This window comes from Otolemur garnettii, unplaced genomic scaffold, assembly GCF_000181295.1.
Source record: "Otolemur garnettii isolate 467f Iridium unplaced genomic scaffold, OtoGar3 scaffold00007, whole genome shotgun sequence".
Taxonomy (NCBI): Eukaryota; Metazoa; Chordata; class Mammalia; order Primates; family Galagidae; genus Otolemur; species Otolemur garnettii.
This window is the reverse complement of record NW_003852402.1, coordinates 20422668-20441893: the sequence shown is the minus strand read 5'-3', so window position 1 is coordinate 20441893 and position 19226 is coordinate 20422668. Positions and strand designations below refer to the sequence as shown.

The following is a 19226-nucleotide window of genomic DNA, read 5'->3' as shown; positions in this document are numbered from 1 at the left end:
TTTTGGTTGCAGCCATCATTGTTGTTTGGCGGGTCTGGGCTGGGGACTCGAACCCGCCACCTTAGGTGTACGTGGCTGGCGCCTTAGCCGGTTGAGCTATAGGCGCCGAGCCCAGATGTGTGTTCTTGATCACATATGTCATCCCATCATTCACCAGTGAGAGAAAAATAACATCAGTATGGGTTTTGGTGTTAGTGGTGTAACAATGATAGCCAGCATTTATTGAATATTTATAATAGGTCAGGCATTATAATAAGTTCTTTTTATAGTACTGTGTCATTTACTCTTGTATAATCTTATGACATACACCTACTATTTTTTTATTTCCATTTTTTGTGGGGGGGGAACTTGCCCAAGGGTGGCTTGGTCAGTTGTAGGAAAGTTGACTCAAACTCGGCTCTGATCTAATGCCAGTATTTTGAGTACTGTGTAAATACCTCCTCTGTTAGAATAATAAATAGTGCTTTATTCACAAATGCTTGAGGAATGTTATGTTTGAATTGAGTTACAGTACTAAATGGTTTCTTTATGTTACCACTTTTCAGAGACTAAATTCTCTAATATTCCTAATTCATTTACAAGTATAAGGAATCTCTAACTTAAGTTACATTTGAGAAGTTGATTAGTTTGGAATTTTGCAGTGCGATGATTAGCTTGCCAGGGTCATTTGTAAAAACAGCAATCCTAATGTAGCAAAATGAAAAACAGAAGAAAATAATGAGAAGAGAAAAACAATAAAATGGAAAGATACCATTTTGGATATTGTTAGTTGAATAACAGTAGGTTAAATTAGAGGCCTTGAAAAGAGGCTTTTATAGGAATACTGGGTGATTTAAAATCTTTCACAGAATTTTGGAAAGCAGGCATCCTTTGCTAATTTTGCTTCCGGTTTTTTCATTTTTTTTTTCCATTATTACCAAAATTGTACAGCTTTGATATACATGTCACTTGTCAACAGGGCTAATTTACTGGATAAGAACTTCTTTTTTTGTTTAGCTGAGAATGAAAGGAAGAAGATAATGGTGAAGAGGTTGTGTGCTTTTAGTAGTATTAGGCCATTAAACTGAAATGTCTGATTTCGAGTTGAAAGTTAGTTTATTATATGTCAAATGAAAAGCAGTCCAATTATTCAGAGTATGTGCCTAAACCAGGATTGGCCTGTCTCTGTTGACCATCCTCAGCTGCTTAATTGTAGTCTTCTTTATGGTGTTGTCAGTTAGTTGCAGCAGACATCCATTGTAATCGACTGACTAGGTTTCATGAAGCTGTCGTGGATAATATCACTGCTGGACCACCAGACAGTCACCATGAGTTTTTGTTGATGACTACTTGGTTTGGACTGTGTTTTGGCCCTTCATCTTTATTCAGTCATTATACTGAACATTTTCACTTGTCAAAAAGAATCCATTTTTAATCACACATACAATAGTGCGTAGAAGTGGTTTACCTTTTATGTCGTTGAAACAAAGAAAGGCAAGGTGCGAAACAATTTCTCTCTGACACTTGTTTAAGTCTTGGGCAACCCACCTGTCCAGCTTCTTGCTAATTTGTTTCAAATGGTCCATATTGTTGGAATAGTATGTCAAACCTTGCTGCTAACGCATGTGTAGATTGAGATGGATTTGCTCCTGCTGTAGCTTTCAGCTCACCTTGGTCTTAAGTCACCCATGTGGCTCATTTTCAAGATTAAAACCGGATAAGACTTCTCATATTTGAAAATACAGTAACATGAATTTTTGACTTATACATGGCTTTACAAAAATTGCTTTAAAAATTTTTGAAAGATAGTCCTAAGGCAAAACATGCCTTTGAAAGACTAAGGATGGGCTCGGCGCCTATAGCTCAACCGGCTAAGGCGCCAGCCACGTACACCTAAAGGTGGCGGGTTCGAATCCCCAGCCCGGACCCGCCAAACAACAATGATGGCTGCAACCAAAAAATAGCCGGGCGTTGTGGCGGGCGCCTGTGGTCCCAGCTACTTGGGAGGCGGAGGCAGGAGACTCGCTTGAGCCCAGGAGTTGGAGGTTGCTGTGAGCTGTAATGCCACGGCACTCTACCCAGGGGGACAGCTTGAGGCTCTGTCACAAAAAAAAAAAGAAAGACTAAGGATGTACCATCATAATAAAAATAAAACAAGTGTCAAAATGAAATGTCAGAGATGTCAGCTGTCAAACTTAGTCCTTAAGGAAATCAGACAATTCAGACTTAATAATCTAATATAAAATAAGCTGTGAATAATTTCAAAGGGAGGTGATGGAGGAACAGCTGCTTACAGTAACCATTCAAAGTTACCAGATAGGGGTAGGTTAATATGAAAGAGAGTGCAGATTATTCATATGTGAAAAATGCTTTCAAATTAGTTTTTTGTATAAGCAAGCATACAACATTTTTTTCAAAAATCATTTTAGGATTTTGTAGTATAAAGCAGAGTTATCGTTACAAGTAACGTTTAAAATTGTTTAACCTTTTAACTTTTATTTGAATTCTGGTTAAATAAATGATTACTATGTAGGAGACAACACATCACACACAGTTTATGTGTAACTCTGTTACCAGAATTCAAAGGTAGGTATTCTACTGTTCTTCAGATGAGGGCTCTGGGTCTCATACCTTTAAAAATACTTAGATTTACTAATCATAAGGAAATCAACCTTTTGATATCAGAAAAGTGTTAAATTGGTTCTAAAATTTCCATGGTATTAATTTTTAGTTATTTCTGTTTTATACTGTTGAGACATCCTAATATAATTTTGTTACTTTTCCATATTTTTTGATTAAAATTATAACATTTTTATTTAGGAAGTAGCTGTTTTTGTCTTTGATAAAAAGCTGATTGACAAATATCAAAAATTTGAAAAGGACCAAATAATTGATTCCCTAAAACGAGGAGTTCAGCAGTTAACTCGACTTCGACACCCTAGACTTCTTACTGTCCAGCATCCTTTAGAAGAATCCAGGTAACGTTTTAATAAAAACTTATATAGGGGAATTTCCTGGCCAAGTAGTTAAAAGTAACTTTACGTTGAAATCTGTTTCAAGCATTGTCAGTGAAACTGTCAAGTTCTTATGCATGTTTTCCCTAAAAATTACTTGCATCGTCTGTGCGTATTCTTTTTCTTGTATTGGTAAAGACTTTCTTCACTTCTGCCATGGTTTTCTATTTAAAGTGCTTACTCTATGCTCAGTGCTGCAGTAGTCCAAGTAGAAGGTGCAAAAGGAGCATGGAATCCAGTTCCTGCCCCAGAGTAGTTATCTTTGTTAATTTGCTAGACACTCTTGTCTTTTCATTGATCCAATATTTGGGGGGTAGTTTTGTGTGAGTGCCCAGTATTATCATAGACATTTAACCTTCTGCTGTGCCCAGTATGTCAGTCCATAGCCTTTAGTTATTTTGCCATCTGTTTTTCTCAAGAATGAATGTGGGAAATGTTGCCAAGAATGACAAGACAATGAAGTTTACGTAATCTCAACTGGACTCTCAAGCCTGTGCTGTTATTAATATTTCTTTAGATCGCCCTAACTTTATATACCTCTCGCATTACCGGGGACCCCAAGTTTATGCCTTTCTTCCTTCTTCCTCAGCAGACTGTATTCCCTTCTCTTAATCTTCATCAAATGGTTTTCCATTTATGTTCTCTGCACGTGGGACTTTCAAGAACAGTCGTGAGGACACAGAGCTGGGAGGGTTCTAGACTTGACCAGGGCAGTTTTGCTTTTATCTGTTGTATATATTGGTTTCTGTGAAATTCTTACTTTTGAATCTTTAGTAAACTACTCTCCACACCCAAAGCCCCCAAAGGCATAAGATCCTTTTTTTAACCTAAAAATCAAAAATACAAACAATTTACTATGTGAAAAACTAGGTTTAATGTTTTATATTGTTTCTCTCATCTAATTCTCACAATTTTACAAGAGAACAGCAGATCACAGACATTACTTAAACTGTATGGTTTTAGGTGGCAAAGCTGGGTAGGATTCATTCTGTCACCCTGACTCCTGAGCCCATTTTATTTTTAATTTTTTATTGTACCTTGCTATACCTCACAATATGCTCATATCTCTTTACAAAAAACTTAATCAGTGTATATTTTTGGGATGTTGCCCATGTGGGTCATAAACCCCTCAGCTTGAGTAATCTCGCCTAGGTCTTTCATACCACTGTACCTGGATTACACATATGTTTCTTTCTTTCTTTTTTTTTTTTTTTTTTGAGACAAGAGTCTTACTCTGTCGCCTTCCATAGAGTGCTATGGCGTCACAGCTCACAGCAACCTCAAACTCTTGGGCTTAAGTGATTCTCTTGCCTCAGCCTCCCAAGTAGCTGGGACTATCGGCCCCTACCACAATGCCAGGCTATTTTTTTGGTTGCATTTGTCATAGGTGTTTAACAGGCCCAGCCCAGGTTCTATACCCCCTAGTCTCGGTTTATGTGGCCAGTGCCCTGCCCACTGAGCTACGGATGCCACCCTTGCTCATATGTTTGTTATCATAAAAATATTTTTGGTTGCCTTTCTTTTCATAAATAAACCCAGAAGATTCTTGTTGCTGTCTTGTTAGGTAATACTCATGATTGTGAATCCTGCATCCCGCAGTGGACTAAGGTTTTGTTTTGTTTTCCCGCACACACTTGTCCTGTGTTTTCTTGACTCCATATTTGCTGGTACTATTTTCACTGGAACGTTTTCTGTGTCTGCCCGTGTCACCTATTAGAATTCTGGCCATCCGCATTGAGTAGTATCTACATGTCTTGTCTCTCATAATTACATTTTAAGTCTCTTGAGGGGAGAAGGACCTCGTGTTATGCTTTTCTCTGTCCCTTTACCTTCTTTTATATGCTTTAAATGTTATAGAACCAGGAATTTATTGGCAGTTGTAAAGAGAGACAGTTCAAAGATTACTTTAAGATCTCTAAATTGTTAGACTATAAAATTACAGTAGTATCAATAGAAATAGGGACACTTTAGAGAAGGAAAAGCTAACTTCCAGTTTTTAATAAATTAATAATAGTACATATTGGGACGACAGAATTACCCAAAGGAAATACACTACAGAAAGAGTAATCCAGGTGAGAATCTAGAGTTGATGATGTAAATGGGGGTGAGTAGTGGACAGGCAGTACTTAAAATCATGAAAAAAATGAGGAGTAAAAGATACAGGGTAAAAAAATAGAGTAAAGAACAGACCACTGAGGAAAGAACCTGGAAATGTAGGGAAAAGAAGAGCCAGGGAAACAGGGAAGGAAACAGGAGGAGTAATGGCGTATGGCAGGAGAATTGGCAGCATGTCCTGGAAGCCAAAGGAGGGAAAAAAGGACCCACAAGATAAAAAGAAAGTAAGGACAGAAAGAATCCATTACATTTGGCTAAGGAGAGGTTCAGTGATTCCTATAGGATGGCAGTTTGGAAAGTAGAAAATACATACAAAGGCCAGCAGAGAAGATACCATGTAGTGAAGCCCCCTCGGAGAATCTCCAAGGAGTGGAGGAATTGGTAATATATTCCGGAGAAGTTTAGGGCAAAAGAGTTCATTCATGCTAGATGAACTATACATTTTTTTTTTGAAGTAGAAGTAGCCTAATAGGGTAGGCAGTGTATAAAAGGGATCATGAAGGCGTTAAACAGAGTTGTGAATTAAAATTCTTGAATATTGAAAAATAGGGCAAGGCTAAAGTGTACTTATGACTTTCTACTGTGAGTTTATAAAGAATTTGGGATTTCTGTCAGCTTGGGATATAAGCAAGAGAGTTTGTGAAGCCTGTGATTTTTATTACAGGATTAAGGATTTGCTTAGTAAAGGATAGTTGAAGTAGATGGGGGAAAGAAAGGAATCAATTATAATTGGATCTGAATTTGTTAAATAAAGATACTGGGAAGCTAAGTTGGAGTTGGTAAATGGGTAGGAGTAGATGAGTGGGCAGAAGCTTGGGTTGGGGGAGGTGGTCCTTGAGCGAGTACAGGCCTTGTGGTATCTAACTGTTTCATACGTAATAAATATTTATGAAAGATCGTAAGGCCTTAGAGCTTGAAGCATACTCATGTATGTTGATGTGACCAAGGATGATTTGGGGGTTAAGACAGGAAAAAAATAAGAGTTGTCAAAATAACCCTGGAAGTGAGAACAATGTAACCTAAATATTGTACCCTCATATTAATTTGAATAAAGTTATTTTAAAAAAGGAGTGTCAAAATATATGAGAGTTGGGAATCATAGAAAACTATAGAAAAGATTTCTGAGTCTTTGAGCAGTTTTCCTCCAGTACTGTTCAGCGAAGACTGTCAAGCGTCTACTGTGTTAATGAGCTGAGTGCTGGGGGTCAAGGTTAAGGACTGTGGAGCAGGCGGGCAGAACGGGTGGCTCTTTCTCCCCTTCAACCTGAGCAGCTCTGCCCTTATTTCTTGAATAGACTGAATTTTCATTGGAAACATGGGTTTGAGACAGAAGAAAAGTTTGGTACTGTGGTCAGGGAAACGCAAAGGGCATACTTGTTAAACGACGACTGTCTAGGCACAGAAGCTTTGTTACTACACTACCTGGTAGCTCTTCATTGACAGAGCCTAGAGCCCAAGATCTAAAATGTTAGGGCTTTCCTATTTTTTACTGAGCCTCAGTGCTTGGTGATTATAGTAGCAGGAGTAAACATTGGGAGCTTCCATGCTAGATGGTTTGCTGTATATTACATTTTGCATGATTATCTAATTTGATCTTCACAATAATCCTTCAGAGTGGATCAGCATTTTACAAACAGGCAAAGTGAGGCTCAGAGCAGTAGTGTCTGGGGTCGACCAAGGCAGGCAGTAGGGATGCTGGGACTGAAGTTGGGTATCTGTCTTCAAAGCCTGAGCTCTTGATCATTACTTTGAAAGACTATACGTCAACATCTAACATACACCAGAATATTAAAAACTCTGGCACCTTTCGAAAGGTGCTAAATTAAAGCTAAAATTAACAAATGTAAAATATCTTCCTCGTTGTTGGTAGTTAATAGGACCACTGCTACTTTAACGTATGTTTGATTTTGATAGTGTGTAAAACATTGGTAATAAATGACTTTTTCTTTTCTAAAACAGAGATTGCTTGGCATTTTGTACGGAACCAGTCTTTGCCAGTTTAGCCAACGTTCTTGGTAACTGGGAAAACCTGCCTTCCCCCGTATCTCCAGACATTAAGGATTATAAACTGTATGATGTAGAAACCAAATATGGTTTACTTCAGGTATGTATTTTTATTTAACATGTGAAAAAAGAATTTTTTCCTTTAAAATTGCTTTTGGCTATTTCAGGTTTATTTTCTTTATGTAAACCTTCGGTTCTTGTTAGTAATTTAAAAATCTGTTTTCTAGAATTTTTTTTCTGCAATTCATTTTTAGGCTTAAATTATATTTTAAATATAGGAAACTGATAACATTGGTAAGAAAAGTAGAGGAACTTTACATTTATGATGATGTTTGATTGTTGGCTGACATACAAGACTCCTTTATTGGGAGAAGCAGCAATAATTATTTTGATTTTTATGAAACATTTTATCACTGTTGAAAGGCTTTATTTAATGTACAATGCTCTGTGCTTTTTCCCTTCATAGGTTTCTGAAGGATTGTCATTTTTGCACAGTAGTGTGAAAATGGTTCATGGAAATATTACTCCAGAAAATATAATTCTGAATAAGAGTGGGGCCTGGAAAATAATGGGTTTTGATTTTTGTGTACCATCAACCAATCCTTCTGAACAAGAGGTAATGAAAGGCTTAGTCTTCTAATTTTTTAGTCAGGGGAATTCGTGATTGTGTGTGGAATGGACTAGAGAATTTATAAGCCTGACCAATGTGTAGAAAGAGGCTTTGTGGTACAATGGTATGTTGAGATGTACAGCTTTATCTAGTTTGATTGTACCTAAGAGTATTCATCACCTCACTAATACCAGAGTAGTACTTGAGAAAAGGATGCTGAAGTTAAACAAATTTGCCACCTATTGGGTTTAATAGGTATTTTTTTCCTTCAGAATGTCAAATATGCTAATATACATTGTGAGTCTCCAGCAGTGTGTTTCTATTTTATTGAACCATGGAATCTTCTTTAGGGGGCGTAATAGTAACAGGCACGGTGATAGCACTAGCTAGTATTTATTGAAGTACTTTTCCAAACACTTTTATGTACTTCTTAAATCCTCACAATAACTCAGAGAGGTAACCAGTAAGGTAGGCCCATAGAACAAACAACCTGCCTAAGTTTAGACAGTTGGTAAGTGGTAGAGCCAGGCCTTTAACTCAGTCTTCGTGCTTTCAGAGTACCTGTTTCTTAGTGATTAAGATACCTGCCTATTCATACTTAGCAAAACACTGCATTAGATCAATTATGTTTTGTGTTGATTGGGTCCTTATGACATAGAAAATCCTTTGTGATATGGAGCCTTATATTTTAGGCTTACTTACATATAGTTGTTAAGGCCCACAGTGACTCATGCTTGTAATCCTAGCACTCTGGGAGACTGAGGTAGGTGGATTGCTTGAGCTCAGGAGTTAGAGGCCAACCTGAGCAAGAGCAAGACCCTGTCTCTACTAAAAATAGAAAAACTAGCTGGACATAGTGACATAATCTTGTAGTCCCAGCTACTCAGAAGGCTTAGGCAGAATTGCTGAAGCCCAAGAGTTTGAGGTTGCTGTGAGCTATGATGCCATAGCAGTCTAGCTTGGGCAACAGAGTGGGACTCTTGTCTCCAAAAAAAAAAAAAAAAAAAAAAGGGACCATGATTTGATATAAGAGAGCTTTGTAATTTAGACAACTATTTTTAAGGTAATTAGAAAGAATTAGTGGTAGTTGAGTATATACTGTGTGTCAGGCCCTGTACTAGGTCCAACTTCTTCACATTTGTTTAATCCTTACTGCAATCTTTGGAACCTTTAAACTAAATCATATAGCTAAAGAAGAGGGCTTCAAACAATAGTCTATCTGAGCCCATAAAACTTGAAGCCAGCATATCATAAAACATGAGGCAGACTTGGTCATGTTCATACTGCCTTTTACAGTAATAATTTGTTTTCTGGAAGAGATTCTGACAATCTCAAAGTTATTCTTATCTCTCAATTTGTTGCTTGCACTTTTCAGATTTGCAGGATTTGGGAATGTTAGGATTAAAGGTGATGGGATTTTTACTTGTATGAGTACAGATTTAAAGATTGATTGCTATTGCTTGATAGTGGTTTGCTTTAACTGGAAATATTTAGTCTGTGTTTTCCCTTTTCTGTCTTATTACAGCCTAAGTTCCCTTGTAAAGAATGGGACCCAAATTTACCGTCATTGTGTCTTCCAAATCCTGAATATTTGGCTCCTGAGTACATACTTTCTGTAAGCTGTGAAACAGCCAGTGATATGTATTCTTTAGGAACTGTTATGTATGCTGTATTTAATAAAGGGAAGCCTGTATTTGAAGTGAACAAACAAGATATTTACAAAAGTTTCAGTAGGCAGTTGGATCAGGTATGTGCCTATAAATATTTGCTTGCATTAAAAATTAGTTAAATGTTTCTTTTATTTTTTTCTAAAATGGTTCAGCAAGTTCTGTAAATGAGATGTGTCTCATTTAAGTTTATATGAAATCAGTTTAATAAAAGTAATTCTATAACATGGACTGAAGTTTGGAACCACAATTTATTATGGCCTTTAATTAATAAATACTGAGCATTTTATTTTAGGAATAGAAACTATTTCACATATTAAAGATAAGTGAATGTTTTAACTATCTCACAGTAGTAGAATTAGCGATTTATTTAATCCACAAGTACTTTTTAAAATGTACTATTGAGTACATTTTAAAAAGTTTTAAAAATATGGCTGGGCACAATAGCTCACATCTATAATCTTAGCACTTTGGGAGACCAAGGTGGGAAGAATAGACTAATAGTACACTTTTGGAATATTTTATACTTATTTATATATTTAATGTTTTATACTTATTATAATTAATGTTTTATACTTATTTATATATATAATGTTTTCACTCTCTCAAACAGTTGAGTCGTTTAGGATCTAGTTCACTTACAAATATACCCGAGGAAGTCCGCGAACATGTAAAACTACTGTTAAATGTGACTCCCACAGTCAGACCAGATGCAGATCAGATGACAAAGGTGAGTGGCACATGTGAGTTTCTTCCTTAATTGGAGGGACAAAACATAAAGTGGATTAAGTTCTTCTGAAGCAAGATTTAGTCAGATAAAGTTCCCAGACAGCATCTATATTTTTGAATGCACTAAATATTGAACTTGTTTTAAATAGCTAAATAATTTATGCACAAATTGCTCTGATAGAAAATTGAGATTTCAGATAAACAGAGTCCTAACATCTATCATGAAGTGTGTAGACGTCCCGGGCTGCCGGAGAATTCATACCTCTCTATTTCACTTAGACAAGCATGAATTTTAACAAATAATTGGTATTCTTTGTACCTTCAAGATATTTTATTTAATCTTTCTATATTTTAGACATCTGTAGAAAAAGTTACTACCCAGCCAACTCACAGGTACTGATTCTAAAGATTAAAATTAAAAAGAAAAGTAATTGATTATTTTTTACTGGGAGATTTATGATTAGAATGTCTACTAACGTGGTCTTCAGCATTTTCCTAAATGCTTCTGAATTTTTTTCCACTGTATTGGGGCAGTTTCTGATATGAGAAATACTTGTATCTTACTATTTATCAAAATACGTTATTTCTATGTTTTTAGATTCCCTTCTTTGATGATGTTGGTGCAGTAACCCTACAATATTTTGATACCTTATTCCAAAGAGATAACCTTCAGAAATCACAGTTTTTCAAAGGACTGCCAAAGGTTCTACCAAAACTGCCCAAGGTTTGTTGTTGATCAGTTTCTTTTTTCTATAATTATTACCATGGACACAAAATAGTTGTACATCTTTATAGGGCACACGTGTGATATTTTGATATAGGCATAGAGTTAATGAATTAATTAAATCATATTTTGGGTAATTAGGGCATGCATCACGTCAGGCAATTGTCATTTCTTTGTGTTAGGAACATTCCAGTTCTACTCATTTGGTTAAAGTATAACCTAGCTTATTGTTGATTACAGTTACTTTGTTGTGCTGTCACACATTATGCATTCTATTTAACTATCTATGTTTTTGTGCCCAATTTATCCTCCCCTTCCCAACCTCTGGTAACCGTCATTCTGTTCTCTGTCTCCATGAGATCAGTTGTTTTTAATTTTTAGCTCCCACGTAAGAGCGAGGAACATGTGGGATTTGTCTTTCTCTGCTTGGCTTATTTCACTTAACATAATGTTCTCCAGTTCCATCCATGTTGTTGCAAATGCCGGGATTTCATTCTTCTTTTGTGACTATGTAATATCCCACTGTATATCTGGATCACTATTTCTATACTCTGTGTCCATCTGTTGATGGACATTGAGGTTGATTCCATATCTTGGCTGTTGTGAATAGTGCTGCAAAAACATGATTGTTCAGAAACCTTTTGATATACCGAATTACCCTCCTTGGATACAAAGAGTGCTTTGAAAGGTGCCCTAGCTCTGGTGTCAGTGCACAGCTTCCCAGGGGGAGTACTTCGAAGGTGGCTGTAGTGGTACTCAGCGGTGAGGACTATAGCACTTTTTCTAGGATGAGTTTGGGAACTTAATTGTCTGACCTCTTATTGTTTGATTTCCAGGCGTTTGTGTATTTTCCAGTGTTCCTCTTGTTGTTGGTTTCTAGTTTTATTCCATTGTGATTAGAGAAAATATTTGGTGTGATTTACATTTTTTGAATTTTTTTAAAGACTTGTTTTGTGGCCTGATATTGATCCGTGAGCTGAGGAGAAGATGTGTTTTGTAGGTGTTGGATGAAACATTCTGTAAATATCTATTAGATTCATTAGGTCTATAGTGCAGATTAAATCCACTGTTTCTTTGTTGATTTCTGTCTGGATAATCTCTACTGTTCTGAAAGTGGAGTGTAGAAGTCTACAATGATTATGGTATTGGGCGGGGGTCTGTCTCTAGCTATAAAGAGAGGGATAAATTTTGCCATAAAATTTGCTTTATATATCTGGATGGTCCAGTGTTGGGTGCGTATATATTTAGAATAGTTCTATCCTCTTGCTTAATTGATCCCTTTATTATGATGTAATAACCTACTGGGTCTCTTTGTGCAGTTTTTGTCTTGAAATCTATTTTATGTGATAGAAGTATAGCTACTCCTCTTGTATGATTTCCATTTGCATGGAATATCTTTTTCTGTCTCTTTATTTTCAGTTTATCTGTGTCTTTATAGGTGAAGTGGGTTTCTCACAGACAATATGGTTGGCTTTTGTATTTTAGACATTCATCTGCTCTGGTTTTTGATTGGAGAGTTAGTCCATTCATATTCAGTGTTGTTACCAATGAGTTAGGACTTACTACTGCCATGTTGTTGGTTGATTTCCGGTGGTTTTATGGTCTTCTCTTTCTTTCTTTCTTACCTCCTTCTTGTCTTCTTCTGTTGAAAGTGAATTTCTCTAGTAATCTGTTTTACTCTTTGCTTTTTTTCTTTTGTATCTATTGTAGGTCTTTTGATTTGAGATTATATGAGGCTTAAAAATATTTTATAACTAATTATTTTAAACATAGGACTTCCCTTGTTGGCCTTTTGGCTAAGATCATGTGTAAACATTTGATGATTTGCTTACAAACAAACAAGTACAGAGAAGTCTAACAGAAATTCTGCCCTTGAACTCCACCTTCTCCCCTCATCTTTTAACTTTTTGTTGTTCCCAACAGAATAGATATTATCTGTCTCTCAGTAAGTTATAGTTATTTTTGATGTTTGTCTTTTAGTCTTCCTATTCAAGATGTGAACGGTCCCAGCCATAGAGTGTTCTGTGTTTGTATCTTACTGTTACCAGTGACTTCTGTACCTTTACATGATTTATTGTTGTGAATATTCCTTTAGATTGAAGAACTCCTTTTAGCATTTCTTAGGGGACAGGTCTGGTATTGATGAAATCTCTTCCCTTTTGTTTGTCCGGGAAAGTCTTTATTTCTCCTTCATGTTTGAAGGGTATTCTTGCAGAATATAATATTCTAGGGTTAAGGTTTTTTCCTTCAGCACTTTGAGTATGTGATCCCCCTCTCTTCCTGGATTATGAAGTTTTCACCGAAAACTTTGTTGCCCGACCTATTGGAGCTCCTTTCCGTAGTATTTGTTGTATGCAGGTTTTTTTTCTTGCCTTCCCTTAGGACCTTTTCTTTATCTGTGACTTTTGGGAGTCTTAATGTTAAATTCTTTGAGGTAATCATTGGTTACCTGCTATTTTTCTAGCCCTTCACTTAGGTTCTTTGAAGAGTAAAAGAGGAAGCCTGAAATATTGCCCCTGCTCTCGAAGCCCTGAGAGTCAGTGTAGGTGGAGTCAACATGTGTGAAACAACAACTGACAGTGCGGGATAGTGTTGAAGTTTTGTGGGATGAAGCCTAAGTAATGACGAAGTTAAAATGAAAAACAACCACACCACTGAAGGCTAGTTAGGGAAGGGTTCCTCACCAGCGGGATGACTGTGTGTCCCCTTTACTGTGACCTTCCTAATTTATGCTGTTTTTCCTGGCATCATTGGCAGTAGCATCCTATTTTATTCTCAAAAGTGAACCAATTTCAACCATAAATTATATGATTCCTTTACCTAAAGGGTTTGGATTTTTAAAGACTTAATACTAAAGAAACAAATTTTAGTTTTATAAAAACATTTTTGCCTTTCAGCGTGTCATCGTGCAAAGGATTTTGCCTTGTTTGACTTCAGAATTTGTAAACCCTGACATGGTACCTTTTGTTTTGCCCAATGTTCTACTGATTGCTGAGGAATGCACCAAAGAAGAGTATGTCAAATTAATCCTACCTGAACTTGGCCCTGTATTTAAACAGCAGGAGCCAATCCAGGTATGTCGTAAGGTATTTTTGGATCTGTATGTACTGTTACTCATGATGCTACTTATCGCTGAAAACAGAAAGAATGAATATATGACTTTGCAAAACTTATGGTAAGTATGTGAGACTTTCTTTTCCATGAGTCAGAGGTCTATTTTGCATGTGTTTGAAGTGAACCTTTCTTAAATTCTAATTGAGCTTTACAGTCCAACAAGGTGGCTCACACTTAAAATCCCAGCAGAGGCAGGAGGATTGCTTGTGGCTGGGAGTTTAAGACTAGTCATCAGAACAACATTTTGAGACTCTGCCTCTTAAATTAAAAAAAAAAAAAAGCTTTGCAGGTGAATGCCTATGGCTTTCCATGAGTTACTGTCTTGGGAAATAAGTTGCAGTGACATTGGCATGTGTTATACTGTTCACACTGAATTTGTTGAAAGTTACAGGTTTGGGAAAGACTTATTTTTCTACTACACTCTTACGTGTTTTTGTTTTGTTGTTGGGTCTTTAATTTGTAGATGATTGGTACCAGTTGTTTCTCTTTATTTTATTGCTAATAAATACTGTGACTTGAAGAGGAAAATGCTTACAGCCCTATGGAAATAATGTGTACATATATTATAAATGATAAAAGGCATCAGTCTGTGATGTAGATTCTATTATAATATTTATTTGCCAGATTGAAGATAGTCTAAGATTTAAGACTAGTGAGGTCACATACCTGTTTGCAGCTGGACTTATCTCCTCACTAGGACTATAATTTGGAGAAGTCTTTACGATCATAACCTTTACTTTTTCTTTCTAAAATGAAAGGGGTTGTTGAGAGTAAATGAAATTTTCTGGCATACAATAAATATTATTACATGTTTCTGCCACTGTAGGGCAATACCATATTATTAAACCATTAATTATCTAATTTAATGGTTTTGTGACTTTTTGTAGTTCTTCCCTTGAAGAAATGAGAGCAAAAGGAAGTCTCTGGCAGTAAGGCAAGAGTATCTATGTACTTGGGAAGGAGCAAGTGAGACAAATGTAGGCTTTCAAGCAGAGTTCCTCCCAAAAGTTCAAGGTGTAAGGAGGGAAAGTTGATGGAGCCACATGTTCCCTGAGTGATGCATACATCAGTCAAGATGGTATCCTAAGAAACCTATAATCTGAATTTTTATTTGTCTCCATTCTTTGATCTTCTTTTTACTTAGTTTATCCCATTAAAAATTTCTTCTAAAATTTTTATCTTATCTCCTCTTTCTCTTCCCCTCCCTCCCCAGCCCTCCTCTCCTCTTTTTCCTCCTTCTTTTTTTCTTTTTCTTTTTTAGAGACAGAGTCTTACTTTGTGGCCCTCAGTAGAGTGCTGCAGCATCACAGCTCACAGCAACTTCCAACTCCTGAGCTTAGGTGATTCTCTTGCCTCAGCCTCCCGAGTAGCTGGGACTACAGGCACCCACCACATCGCTCAGCTATTTTTTGTTGCAGTTTGGCCACGGTGGGTTCAAGCCCACCACCCTGGGTATATGGGGCCAGCGCCCTACTCACTGAGCCACAGGCACCGGCCTCCTTCTTTTCTTTTTTAAAAGAAAAGGTCCTGCTGTATTGCCCAGGGTGGACTTGAATTTTTACAAGTGAGAGCTTACCTGGGAGCTTAAGTGATCCTCCCAACCTCAGCCTCTCCAGTAGCTGGGACTATAGGCCTTGGCAAAGCTAATTATTGTGCAAAAAGGAGCAGTGTGTTCCTTACAATTTTAAGTATTTAGAGGCAGATAGGTTCAAAAAGAATGACCAGGATGATTATGAATATTTCTTTCTAGAATTTTTCCTTCTCATTTCTGTACTTTCTCTTATTTTCCCGAACTTCATAGAAGCCAAGTGATGGCATTTACTTCTTTGGGACATTTTTATTTTGATGCCCTCAGTCTTTTATTTATTTATTTATTGCTTTCCAGAAAGTTGGTATTTGAGGGAGAATGATGTATTACTGCAGATAAGTGAGGGTTAGGAAATGAGTACTTAAATGTTTAAATTGAAAGCAGATGTTAAATATCGTGCCTCTAGAAATATGGGAGACTTGATTTGTATGTTTTTGTCTTCCATGCCTTCAGGCTAGCAACATGGTGAGTGTCAAAATACATCATTTATTCTTCTGAAGAAACTTTAAATTTTGGCATACATAGGATATCTTAAAGATTCTCGATTTTAATACATCGTTTCCTTTTTTAAAAAACAGATTTTGTTAATTTTCCTACAAAAAATGGATTTGCTACTAACCAAAACCCCTCCTGATGAGATAAAGAACAGTGTCCTACCGATGGTTTACAGAGCACTAGAAGCTCCTTCTATTCAGATCCAGGTACAACTGTGTATTTTTCTTTAATGATGATTTTGATTCTTAAAGCAAATCAGAAATTTCTTCTGATTTTCCTTTTCTCATTTAATTCCCAACCCCCAATCATCCTGCCCTTTCCCTCCATTACCCCATTCAGAGTTCTCAGCTAATATCATTTATAGTTCAACATATTCGTGAATAAGAATGTTTTAAAAACCTTTCTCCTGTTTTTATGAGTTATGCTTGTTTTAAGTTTCAGAATTGGAAGTACTTAAAAATATAGTATAAAGAAAATGAAAATCCTCTCTCAGAGATGGTCACAGTTAACATCTGGATAGGTCCTTGTCTTTTTTTCCCCTAAGCCTGGAGCCAGATGCATGTATATATACATACACAAATGTCTATCTCAGGCTTAGGGAAGAAGACTAAAGAACATATAAAAATTGGGATTATATAATACTGTCCTATTGTATTTTCTCTTCAGTTGTATTAAATAATTTTTTAAATCTTTTTTTAAAAAGTTCTTCTATTATATACCATTTCATAGATATATGTAAGAGCTAAGAAATACCTTAAGAGGAATTTTGTACATAACTTCATACATTGTGGAGTTGTATGAAAGGAGAGAAGGTTAGCACTCCCCTTGACCAGGACGGCAGAGGCCCTCAGGCCTGGCAGCATGCATAGGGTTAAGGCGTTGCCAGCTGCTTACAACATCATACATTGTGAAAGATAGCAAAACCTGCGTGTTCCTATTTAAAAAAGGGAAAGAAATTAGGAATGAGGCTAGGGAGTTATGACACTGTAAACTAATTGTTAGGCTTGCATATGACTTTGAGTCAGGACTTCTGAACCTTTCTCCTCATCTCTAAAACTGGAAAATGATTATAACTGTTCATTTTTCAAAGAGTTGTTGAAAGGACCAAATACCATGTGACAGTTTAGCAGCATAAATGCAAAGTTTTTTTAATATGTGAGAGAAAGGATGGGGAGTCTTTCCCTAAGATTGATCCGATTCATTTTCTTAATAGGAGCTCTGTCTAAACATCATTCCAACCTTTGCAAATCTTATAGACTACCCGTCCATGAAAAATGCTTTGATACCGAGAATTAAAAATGCCTGTCTACAAACGTCTTCCCTTGCTGTAAGTAATGGCATGTTAATTTTTGTTTTTCTTTCAAATGCCAGTGGTTTAAATCATTTCCTTATTGTTTAGTCACCTTTTTATAGATTATTTGTGTATTTCATTTTGGCTGGCTCTGGTTTTCTCTGATACATAATTTATAGTATTACATCCCTAACTTTTAACTCCCCAACCCCTAACTTGGAGTGTATCAGTAGAAAACTTGAGTGATTCTTTTCTTGATCCTTTTCTGCTTTAATTATATTTTATTGTTAGTTTTGAAATAATCATTAGAGTTTAACTTTCTATATAAACCTAAAAACTTTCTGAGTTGCTTCTTTTTATAAATTGCCTTTATTTATTTATTTATTTTGAGGCAGAGTCTCACTATGTCACCGTCGGTAGACTGTTGTGGTGTTGCAGCTCACAGCAACCTCAAACTCTTGGGCTTAAGTGATTGTCTTGCCTCAGCCTCCCAAGTAGCTGGGACTACAGGCACTGGCCACAATGCCTGGCTGTTTTTTTGCTGCAGTTGTAATTGTCATTTCAGCTGGCCCAGGCTGGGTTCGAACCCACCAACCTCGGTGTATGTGGCTGGCACCGTTACCACTGTGCTATGGGCGCTGAGCCTAAATTGTCTTTATTTTTAGTATAAGTTCCTTATTAGCCACTTTCAAGCGAGGTTAAGGGTACAATAAAACAATAAGTAAATATAAATACCAGTGGAAGAAACAGTTGAACTAAAAATATGTAACAAGGGTAGTTGCCTCCTTTGAATACAAAATTAAAAAATTGTAACACTAAGTCACTTGTTAATCAAAGAAGGTAGAATAAATAATATTGTTTTTATTATTTCATATTGAAAGCCTTAAATGTCCTCAGTCTTTTATTTCATACTAAGTCTAATAATTTATCATACTGGTATTTCATTATAGAAGTAATGTTAAATATTCTCTTCAAATAGCAGCATTATAAAAGAGGGAGAAATGTCCCTCCTTTTCCTTATGTTTAATGGGCATTTTATTAAATTTGGATTTTGTTAAGCAGTTTTTTAAGTCTCTTTGGAGATCCTATCCATCTTTATCTGCTAGAATGTTAATTTAAATAGAAATAAACATTAGTAGCTTAATAGAGTATAGACAAAAACAATATAAATGACACAATTTCACCTTAACCCATCTAATCCATTTTAATTCATGTTTTTTGGTGGAAGAGGCTCTGAGATGGGAAATGTAGCACCAGAGTTGGAAAAAAAATCACTATTACTGAAAATGAGCAAGTATGACACAGAGTCAGGAACCTTGAGTTCTTATTCTGACTTTGTTACTAACTACCTCTGTGGCCCTGAGGAGTCACCGTACCTCTCCGAGTCTTTCTCCTTGTCATCATTAAAGGGATTTAAAATTTTCTCTGAAATTCTCTCATTTAATGATTGAATTTTCAAAATAGGTAATGATATTATACAGCTTGAAGTTCAGCTTTCAAATTCCTTTTAAAAGATTTGGTGTCTTATTTTGTGTTATCATAAATTCATTTTAACACATATCTTCTCAAAGTGTATGTACTAGTTTACTTCTGGGTGTGTATGCAGGGATGTACAGAAGTGGGAAGTGACATTTAATGATCTGCATTAAGGCCAGGTGAGGTGGCTCACGCCTGTAATCCTAGCCCTCTGGGAGGCTGAGGTGGATGAATAGCTTGAGTTCATGGGTTTGAGACCAGCCTGAGCAAAATGCAAGATCCTATCTCTACTAAAAATAGAAAAAACTGAGGCAAGAGGATCGCTTGAACCCAAGAGTTGGAGGTTGCTGTGAGTCATGATACCATGGCACTCTACCTAGGACATTGGAGGTTGCTGTGAGCTATGACGCCATGGCACTC

At 36.5% G+C, this 19226-nt stretch overlaps 1 protein-coding gene and 1 pseudogene across 3 annotated transcripts in view; both read left to right on the top strand.

Moving 5' to 3' along the window:
- The window catches only part of SCYL2 (SCY1 like pseudokinase 2), a 61617-nt gene that overhangs the window by 26637 nt on the left and 15754 nt on the right, over positions 1-19226 (top strand). For all 3 annotated transcript variants that reach the window (XM_023509305.1, XM_003783318.2, XM_023509306.1), the window contains exons 3-11: positions 2800-2957; positions 7068-7212; positions 7579-7728; positions 9248-9469; positions 10003-10119; positions 10717-10842; positions 13740-13916; positions 16123-16245; positions 17253-17366. In XM_023509305.1, coding sequence (XP_023365073.1) covers positions 2800-2957; positions 7068-7212; positions 7579-7728; positions 9248-9469; positions 10003-10119; positions 10717-10842; positions 13740-13916; positions 16123-16245; positions 17253-17366 — 1332 coding nt within the window. The remainder of the gene's footprint in view (positions 1-2799; positions 2958-7067; positions 7213-7578; positions 7729-9247; positions 9470-10002; positions 10120-10716; positions 10843-13739; positions 13917-16122; positions 16246-17252; positions 17367-19226) is intronic.
- Positions 16830-16947, top strand: LOC111723066 (annotated as a pseudogene).